The 10,578-nt window shown below is 36.1% G+C and overlaps 1 protein-coding gene across 1 annotated transcript; it reads right to left on the bottom strand.

The window, feature by feature from the left end:
- Positions 1-6,539: 6,539 nt before the first annotated feature.
- Positions 6,540-7,268, bottom strand: LOC125590574 (glutathione S-transferase T2-like). Its single transcript, XM_048764186.1, has 2 exons — positions 7,039-7,268; positions 6,540-6,921 (listed from the first exon to the last, which is right to left on the bottom strand). Exons 1-2 carry the CDS (start codon positions 7,266-7,268, stop codon positions 6,540-6,542), a joined length of 612 nt encoding a protein of 203 aa, XP_048620143.1.
- Between the last annotated feature and the right edge of the window lie 3,310 nt (positions 7,269-10,578).

Raw genomic sequence — 10,578 nt, 5'->3', positions numbered from 1 at the left:
TGTTGAGAGTGATAAGTCGACCTCCTTCACGGTGATTTCATGGACGGATTTAGAGGAAGACGTTGCAGCCATGGAAGATCGAGGAAGAGAGAGACAAGTACATTTTTAGCCTTTTTGTCTAAAGGAAATAGCCAATACCAAAGGAACACGTATAAGAGCATCTTTAAGAACATCATTATCCTACAAACTCATTTTGGGTTCTTAATTTTTTTTTATATAATTTTTAACTGGAAAGGTGGTTTAAGAGACTTAGTTAAGAGACGGGTATATCTGCATGGCCCATTGCAAGTCTCTTATTTAAGTGTTTAAAAAAATATATATAAACATTATTTTATTAAACTTTATATTTATTTTAAATTCTTAAACATAACATTTTATACATAAATTTAAAGAAAAAACAAAAAAACAAAGATTAATATAACCTAAAAGCTTTATTCAGTTTCTTGGTCATCAAGTGAACTTTGTTCATTATCCGCAGCAGTTTTCTTACCAAGTAGTTCATACATTTTTCCGTCTATGACGTCCTATTACAGAAATATGACAAAATAAGAAAACTAAAATTTCTTTGAAGACAATGTGCTAAAATGGTTAGCTCACCTTTACAATCTTAGGATCTGCTCATGGCAAACTTTTCCAGAAATGTCCAAGCAATTGACCCACTACACAACACAAATACATCAAGTTCAACCAAGAAACATAATAAGTTGGTTATTTGGAAAAAAAATATATAGAAAAATGCATAAGAGTATATGCCTCGGAAAAAAAAACAGGTAAAACGCACAGACTAACCATTAGTTCGGTAGCGCTGCTCCACTATTGTTTTCTTATTCTCTTCAAAAACTTCATCAGCTGCTTTCTCAATATCTTCTGTAGAAACTTCAACCCCTGTTCCAAAAAGATAATGAAGATCTCATCTCCAAATTCACATAAAACACAACAACATATAACCTCTAAGCACCATTTAAATAAAGAAAACAAAAACTCTATACATGCTAGCATTGAGAAATAAATATAATCCCGGCTAGTAAGACCCAAACGCTCTTACCAACACCACATGCCTCCTCAAATTCATTTAACTTGAAGTCCTCAGAAGCGTGATTGTAAAAAAATGAAACTGCAGCATCCAATTGTGCTGGAGTTTTAACACATCAATAAGTTTCTTTCCAACACTGATACAAATTCAAAACGCTAATCAAAACAAATCTCACCGTGTACAACAGATTTCCAGTAGTTCGATCGCATCCATTAGTTACACCAGCCTGTACAAAAGATAAGAGAGCTTTGATAATGAAATTGAGCAAGCCAATTGATCAAATTAAGCCAGATGCATACATGCAAAGAATCCAAATCATCAATCAAACCAAGAATTTCGAATTGAGTTCATAAAATTTGGATTCAGTCAACAGAGGAGAAAGGTAAAACGATACTTAGTCATCTTCAATCCAATTTCATAATACATAACGATGGCGAATACAACAGTAGCGAGGGGAGAAGAAGGAGGAGGAGAGACTAGAAACATGAGAAGAAGGAGGAGGAGAGACTAGAAACGATACCTCGTTGATAACGGCGGTGAGATTAGCAGTGACCTTGGGGTTGTTGATGGTAGTGGTGGCGGTTTTCTCGTCCAGACCGATGCTGAGGAAGAGTTTCACAGGTTCATCGTCATTGGGAGCCATGGAGCCGAAACTGATGGGAAAGGAAACTGATTGGGAGCCATGGCGCCGGAGATTGATCAAAAATAGGAGAATCAAAAAAGGAAGAAGGAAAAGCCAAGTTTCAACACGTGTAGAGGAGAATCGCCGGTATGTCGACGAACCACGGCGAGAGAGGGAGAATCGCCAATCGCCTTCTCCGTTCCGATACGAAAATGGCGACGTTTCGAGAGAGAGAGAAATGAGAGACGTGTTTTCCATTTTGCCTACATGTGTTCCCTAAAACCGTCTCTTGTTAAGCCAACATAAGAGACGTGTTTTCCATTTATTTGTATTTTTTATTTTTTTTAACATAGGAAACCCACTATATACGCCCGATAAAGATGCTTTAAGACATGTAAAAAAAGAGTTTTCAACTGTTTGTGGATCCCACTGACGCGTGGGTTCTACACAAAAAGAAGGAACGGTTGCTTCAATTACTAAATTAAGAAGCGATTCAGCTTGAGTTTTTGTACTGTTTGCGGATTCCACTGACACGTAACGGTCCGCGATTGATTCATTTAAATTTTTTTTTTTTAAATCAGTCAAAATATAAAAAAAATAAAAAATAAGAACCCCTAGATGGGGTTCATGCGTTAAAGATGCTCTAAGGTTTTTATCATTTCTAAAAAAGCTAAATTAAACACCTATCTTACATTTTTATCTTCTTTTTGATTTATTTTTTTTGGTCTCTTTTAAGAACCTCTTATTAAAACTTCCAATTGAGGTGGTCTTAAATATATTAGGGTTTAAGACTATTGATAATTACGACATGGTCCTTGATCTAATTTATCCATATAAAACTAAGTTTACCCAAGAAAAAAGGCAACGAATCAAGTGGAGTGGCAACGCTGAGACATGAGAGCACCATTATTAGTGTTTCTAAAAGGAGGTTTCTTTCAAAAGAGCAATGTGTGGCCCCACTAAACCATAAAAACTAGTTCCCAAAGTCATGAAATAAGGATCCCTTGTAGTGGGTTTTTTGCACTGTTCGCGGATCCTACCGACACGTGGCGGTCCGCGATTAGTGTGCTTTTTAATTTTTTTTTAATAAGACAAAAAAGACAAAAGAAGAAAAAAAAATTTAGAAACCCTTGAATGGGTTTTAGGGATAATGGTCCTCTGAGCCATCTAAAAATAGCATGTAATTGCTCTCATGCTTTTATATGGGATCAAAATTACAATATACGACAGCACAATGAAGATGTTTCGAAAAAACACAGTGAAGATGTACCTCCTTTTTTTGCTTTTCTCTTCAATAGTTGCACAGCCAACAAAGTGGCAGATTCTCTGATTCAAAAATCTTGCAAGAAAATTACAAAGTTTCTAGATAAGGACAGCGATTCAAATTTCGAAAAGGATTGCGTTGCATCTCTCAGAGAGAATCCAGAGAGCCAGAAAGTGAGAAATATCGATCGATGAACTGACCGTGGTGGGAGCGAATAATGCCATCTCAAATTTAACGAATGTGAGAAGAATTGTGGAGAATATTATAAAAGAGAAGAAATATAAAAGTAGTCTTAGTAAGAAGCTGTTGGAAGATTGGCTTAAGCTTTACTCCAAGAGCTTTAAATCGTTAACTTCAGGTTTGAATTACTGCAAAGTGCGGAATTTCGAGAAGGCGGCAACTAATTTTACTGATGCACAGGATGCACCAATATTTTGCGGAATAAAATTCAACGGCGACAATCAACAGAGATCTCCCGTGAAAAAAGAGAATGAATTTCTCATAACAATGATCGAAATACCGTTGCAGTTTGCTGCGGATATCACACATAGCCATTAGTGGGATATTCTCCACGGTAAAAGATTAAAATAAAAACAACAAGGAAGAAATAAGCTAGTGGAGTCTTAAGGCATGATTATTGGTGGGACTAATTTCTAAATCCTTAGATTAGTTTAATATTATTTTGATGTTAAGAGAAAAAGTTAAAGACAATACTAAAAGTTAAGATTATTGGTAGAACTTTTAGATATCTCTTAGTTATTAAAGTATACATTTTAAATAGGTAATGACATTTTAAAGATAAATTTAAAATAAAACATTTAACATTAAAATATAAAACATGAGAAAAATACAAACTTGAAAAAAAACAAGGAAAAAAATTACAAACATTAAAAAAAAAAGCAAACTAACATTTTATTGAATTCATAGAAACTTAAACATTCTACATATTCGGGAAATGTCCAAAATTAGCTCATATATTTTCAATCAAATCTTCTTTTAATTGTTGATGGCCTTGTGTATTCAGAACTTCTGCTCGACGTCACATTGTAGTACCCAGATTTGTAGTCCGTTTGACTACAAAAGTGGGATCCACATCTTCTCCTTGTTGAAATTCTGAAGCGTTAGTGTATGAATCTCGTTCATCTTCAACAATCATATTATGGAGTATGATACATGCTCATATAATATTTCCTATTTTGTTTTTATCCCATAAATTAGATGGATTTCTAACAACCGCGAATCTAGCTTGGAGGACTCCGAAGGCACGCTCAACATCTTTTCGGACGGCTTATTGGTGTTTAGCAAATAAATAATGTTTTGGACCTTGTGGGAGTCGGATAGATTGAATAAAAGTAGCCCATTTCGGATAAATACCATCGGTGAGATAGTAAGCCAAATGGTACTCCCTTCCGTTGACATGGAAATTGACTTCTGGAGCGTTTCCGTTAATTATTTCATCAAAAACAGGTGATCGATCAAGAATATTAAGATCGTTCATAGTACCTGGAGCTCCAAAAAACGCGTGCCATATCCAGAGGTCGTACGAAGCTACCGTCTCCAGCACAATTGTGGGTTTTCCGGTTCCTCGTGAATACATTCCTTTCCAAGCGGCTGGGCAATTCTTCCACTCCCAATGCATACAGTCGATGCTTCCAACCATTTCTGGAAATCCACGTTGTTCTCCAATATATAGTAGTCTTTCCAGATCCTCCAGTGTTGGACGTCTTAGGTATTGATCGCCAAACAAGTGGATTATTCCGGCGGTAAAATAGTGCAAACATTTTCTAGCTGTTGTTTCACCTAGTCGGACATATTCGTCAACGGTATCATCCCCACCACCATACGCCAATTGACGAATTGCTGCGGTACATTTTTGGAGCGGAAATAGACTAGACCGTCCGGCTGCATCTTCTCTTGGTTGAAAATACTCAAATTCTTAGGAGAGACGATGCACAATACCCAAGAACAATGACTTGTTCATTCAAAACCGTCTCTGAAATATATTGTGCGGGAATGTTGGAGTTTCGCTAAAATAATAATTCCAAAGCTTCTTGTGACCGTCTTCTCGGTTTCTCTCAATAAAAATACGTTTTTTTCGCTCTTTTGGTTCGGGAATAATATCTGGGATTTCTAAGAATTCTTCAAACATAGATTCGAATTCAGCATCATCATCTTTGTGGTAGTGATAATGGGAAGATGATGCCATTGTGAAAGAAAAAAAAACAAAGGTTTTGAATGAGATAAGTAGAGAGGAGAAGTATGTTTTTAACGAGAAGTGGATATATATAATTGTGAAGTTGGTTTCTCTTATTTATAGGAAAAAGAAGATCATACTCTTTGATTGTTTCTTGTTAGTCTTGTGACCCTTTACTACAACTTGTGACCCTTTAACTTTATTTCTTGTCACAATACACTCACGAGCACACTTAAGTTTTGGTGTTATATTCAATCACAAGACCGTCACTCACGAGCACACTTGACAATACAAGTACTCGCACACTTGACATGACAAAATTAAGACAATACATAAGACATTCACGTAAATACAAAGAGTTCCAATAGTCACAACACATTATAGCTTAGATCAATGATCAATTCATCAAAAACATAAGTCATTATACAGATTACATAAACATGATCAATGATCAATTCCTCATAAACAGATTACATAAAGATGAGGACAATACCTATTACAATAATGACAATGGCCATAACCGCAACAAAGTAATCAAATCTAGACCTTGATTTATTCTTTGCCAACTCAAACCCAAGGTTCTCTAGCCTAACCAGCTTCTGCTCAGTCTCGTAGTCACTCAAGAAGTTCAGAGAATCTACCTTTTCGGCTAACTGAAGTGTGTGTCTATCCCTGGCTCTCATCTCCTCCATTGCTGCCTCATCCCACCATTTCCAAACATGGCACTCTCCATCATCAGCATTTAAACATGTGTAGTATCTTCTACCTGGATCGTTTCTACTCTGCGATGTAGCTAGCTGGGGTTGACTACCACAGCAGCATGTCTGTGGAAAACCGAATTCAACCTCAGGCTGCGGAGGGTACAGAATCTCCTCACCGTTCACGTAACTTAGCTCTGCCTGGTCTTGACGAATCAGCGCTTCAATTTCACTGTCACTTTCCGCCTCATCCCCACCAAAATCCTCAGATTGGGAAGGTTGGGTGTAGCTGTAGTCAAGACCCATGTTTGATGAAACCTCTAAAAAATAACAAGGGTAATATTAGAGAGCTAATTAATAAAGAAGGACATTCATTTTAATTAGCCAACGACCAAGTTCAACAACCACGAAGCACATACATTCATAGATTAACCAACATAAAGATAGAAGTACATTTAAAACATAGAGGATCTTGTTCTTGCGACATTAAAAACATAGAGGAGCTTGTAACCAAAGCAGTACATTAGAACATAGAAAGCTAGGCATAAATTAAAGACACTTAAGGAGGTGGTTTATGCGACACTAGAAAGCTATATATACTCGGCTAGTAGCTTGTTTTTGGCAACTCCTTCAGCCTCACTGAGTGGTTCTTTTTTGGCAAGTAAAGTGTCTAGCATGGCAAGCTTGGAGAGTTTTTCTTTCCTCGCGAGATCCTCCTGTCTCATTTCCTAAACGCTTGTATAATCAGCAACCGACTTCCCCTGACCATTACTCCTTTTAGCTTTTGCAGCCTTGACACCTTCAGGCCGGATCTCATGGTCAGTAACACTGGTGGAAGACAGTTGGGAACCGCTTTTCCTCTTTGAACTTCCACAAGCTTTGGTGGTGTTGAGGCTAAGCCATTTCTGTTCATGCCTCAACACACACCAAGCATGCTCAAGTGTAAATTTCGATTCCTGATCAGAGTAGAAGATGTCATGGGCCACCTTCAGAACATCGTTATCATTCTGACCACTACTAATTTGCCTCTTTGCAGCCGCATATGCACCACAAAACTTGTTAGTTTGATCATTGATCTTGTGCCACCTCTGCTTATAATGGAGATGTTCCCTACTTTGACGACCATCTCTTCTAAGTAGTGCCTCTAAGAAATAATCTCCTACTCATTGCCAGAAGGTCCCAGACTTTTGGTTATTGCCGACTATAGTATCCTTAGATGTGTTTAACCAGGGACTGATTAGAAGCTCGTCATCCGCTGGGATCCATTTGTGTCTCTTCCCACGCTCCACGGGTATGTCTGTAGGTGGAGTTTGAGCCTCACATTGTTGAGAACTGAATTGAGGGATTTCTGAAGATCGAGAATGAAAACTCTCATAAGGAGAATTTTCATGGAGAACACTTTTCTGTTGACTGTGAAGAAGGCCCATATAACCAGAGGACTGGCTATACGGATTCATAGCAGTAAGAAGAGAGAAAGGACCCGAGAAGAGAAGAGAAAGAAGATGATGGTGAAAAAATTATCTCCTACAAGCTCGGTTTAATAGGTGAAACTGTAATTAACACAACCATAATGACCTAACTACCAAAGTACATCTCAGTTAATACACATTAGACAACCAACTTTGCAAGTGCATTAAGTAACCGTTAATGATGACATTTACATAATAGACTTGGTCTCAATCAAAATAGCCTTTCATTTCAAACATGGCAAACTAGCAATATAGGTATACAAACTAGCATAGTTCATTAGCCTTTCATTTCAAACATGGCAAACTAGCAATAAAGGTATACAAACTAGCATAGTTCATTACAGAAACAAGAGTCCAAGTCTAGACGATTTGGTTGCAAACAAACTAGAGAGTTATTTCAAGAATACAAACTAGATTACTATCATGTCATTATACGAACAAGATTACTTTGAGAGCTGAAGAGAAAGTCAATTACCTTCAACTTTGGACGAAATGATTGTTCTTCTTAGAGTTGTTTCCTTTCCCGGTAATTGCAGACGAACCACACCTAACAAAACACTCAGATTCAAACGAAAAAAAAATTCAGTTTCATCAAATTAGTATTGATTTCCGAAACACATGTTGAATGTTGAGAGAGAACCGTCGAATGTCGAGAGAGAACCGTCGAATGTCGAGAGATCGGGAGAGAAGAGGAGAGATCGAGAGAGAAGAGAGAACAGTCGAATGTCGAGAGATCGGGAGAGAAGAGGAGAGATCGAGAGAGAAGAGGAGAGATCGAGAGATTGGGAGAGAAGAGGAGAGATCGAGAGAGAAGAGAGATCGAGAGAGAAGAGGAAAGCGTTTCTCGTTCCTAAATCGATTTTGCCCTACCTTTTTTTTCGGCCATTCGCGACACGGCACATGTCTCCTTAGGACGCCACCGAAAAACTTTTAACTAAGGCCGTCCCAGTTTTAATTGCATGTTTTTCATTTAATTATAATCCTATTAATGCTAAGATATTCTAAGTAGGACGACGATAATCATGGCCTTACATCTCTATTGGAGGACTGGCTTGGCTTCGCCATACCCAGAGTCGTGCCTACTGTATTACAAAAGAGGCAAGTGCCTCAGGCCCCCACAAGATTTATCAAATTCAAAGGCCCCCATTTCCCAAATATAATTAGCTAAATTGGTCAGTTTGGTTAAATAGTCGTGACATTGTTTCAGAGTTTATGTTTTTTTGAGCCATACTAATTAACTTCCCTTGTTTTAACATATTGCTAATTAACTTCCTATAAATTTAGAAGAGTTATTTGTTTAGAATTTTTCATGGTTTGTTTCTTTTTATTGTTTTATTTCTGTTTTATATTTTAGCTTTTGCTCATTTTTAGTTTTATAGTGTAACTAATTGGTTTTCATTCTAACTTCTTAGTGTGGATAAAATTAACTTATTCAAAAAAAAAATATTCAAGATATATTATGTAATCTGAATAGCTAATTTTTAATATTAAATACTGAATAAGTTTATTAGTTTATTAAACGTGTGCTTTCCAAATAAATAAAACTAATCTAATTTTTTTCATAACACTAATAAATACTCATATATTGTATAAAACTGTTCATATTTATTTATCTATACAGTGATTTGTATAAAACTTATCATAATTGTTTTCATATATTATACAATAATTGTGGTAAACAGTTTTTTTGTGTGTTAGTTTTGCCTTAGGCCCGGTAATAGCTGAGCACGGCACTGGCCATACCCTCGAGCAGGAACTGAGAAACTCTGCCTAACCTCACAGTTCTTAGGTTGGTTTCCAGCTCGTGGATCTCTCTCTCCTTCATTTGTCTATTTCTTAAAGCCTTCATAGGCATGGTACCTACTGGTATCTTCTTTTCTTTTGTTGCTAGTTCTCTTTTCTTCCGTAGTACGTTATATTTCTTGACCCAGAAGGTCCTTACTCAATGAAACTAAGTGTAAAAAAAAGCTAGTGGAGTCTCTCATTAGAAATAAATTAGGGTTTTGGAGATTCTTACCAGGCTAGCGTCCAATTAAAGATAAGGGTGTTAAGTGAGTTCTACTAAAACAAATGTTATAAAAATATAATTAGTTCTCGCTAATAAGTTTGTTTTTTATGTTAAGTTTTTTTTTTGTTTGGATCATGTAGTCAAATGATATTTGCTGGTTATAAGGAAATTATTCATATAAAAACATTCGTTTTTGACTAAAATATCAGAACATATTATGACATCGATAACAAACTACAAACAAATGAAGAATAATTAAATTGTCAAATTATGAACAAATGGTATCAATTTTGTTCAATTGTCAAGTATAAATAACCACCCCTTTCGTTCCCTTGATAACAAATTTTAGATTGTGTGATATTGAATGTCAAATCTCAAATGAATAAAAATACTTTGGAAAACCATTAAAACTTCATCATAAAATCATACACAAATTATAGACAAATTTATGAACAAGTTAGTCGCAACTTTTCTGTTTCTTCAATAATATAATCATGATATATGATGGGCATAAAGTAACTCAGAAGTAATCTTTTTTTTTTCAACTGGTAGATTATAAACATAGTACAAAGTAGAAGTAAGATACAAAGCTGTATACACAAAGCCTCAAAGACAAGTGAGGAAACGATTTGCAACACATTACCAGAAAATCACTACAATATTGTACAATTATATAAATATGATTTAGGATGACAAAACAGTATAATCACTAGAACATTGTTTTTAAATATTTTGATGACAAAGAGGTAGTCATCAATGTACAACATATATATGTGTATTAGAATGCGCAAGATGATGTGATCATCACTATTGGGATTTTGAACTAAAGTCTATCTTGGCGTATGAAAACTGGAAACATTTATGATTCAGCTTTTCATAAATATTTTTGTGTTATGGGATGGATCCATTTATATAATTAGTATAGCATCTTTGGACGTTTGTGAGGGGTGGGCGTCTAAAGCTGGCGTGTTTTCACAATGATAAGCTTTGCCATTGCATATTCAAACTTCTCTGTTCTACTTTTACTATGGATCAAATGATATATTAATCCGTGCCTACTTCTGTCAACATTGTTCAGCAATTTTGAATATGAAAGGCTATATTCATGTCACATCCTCTCCTTGGCTGCTGCATTGATACCATATTTTCATAACATGTAAGCTTTTCATTCCTAAAGTCTGTTTGGGACATTTTTTCTTATTGTACATTTATTAGCTCTGGACTTGCTCTTCCTCTAGGGAGAAATAGTGTTCAACCACCATAGAACACTGAGCACACGACTTGTGAGGT

Source organism: Brassica napus, chromosome C7 (assembly GCF_020379485.1).
Source record: "Brassica napus cultivar Da-Ae chromosome C7, Da-Ae, whole genome shotgun sequence".
NCBI classification, from domain to species: domain Eukaryota; kingdom Viridiplantae; phylum Streptophyta; class Magnoliopsida; order Brassicales; family Brassicaceae; genus Brassica; species Brassica napus.
The sequence above is the reverse complement of the archived record's forward strand: the minus strand, read 5'-3'. Positions and strand labels throughout refer to the sequence as shown.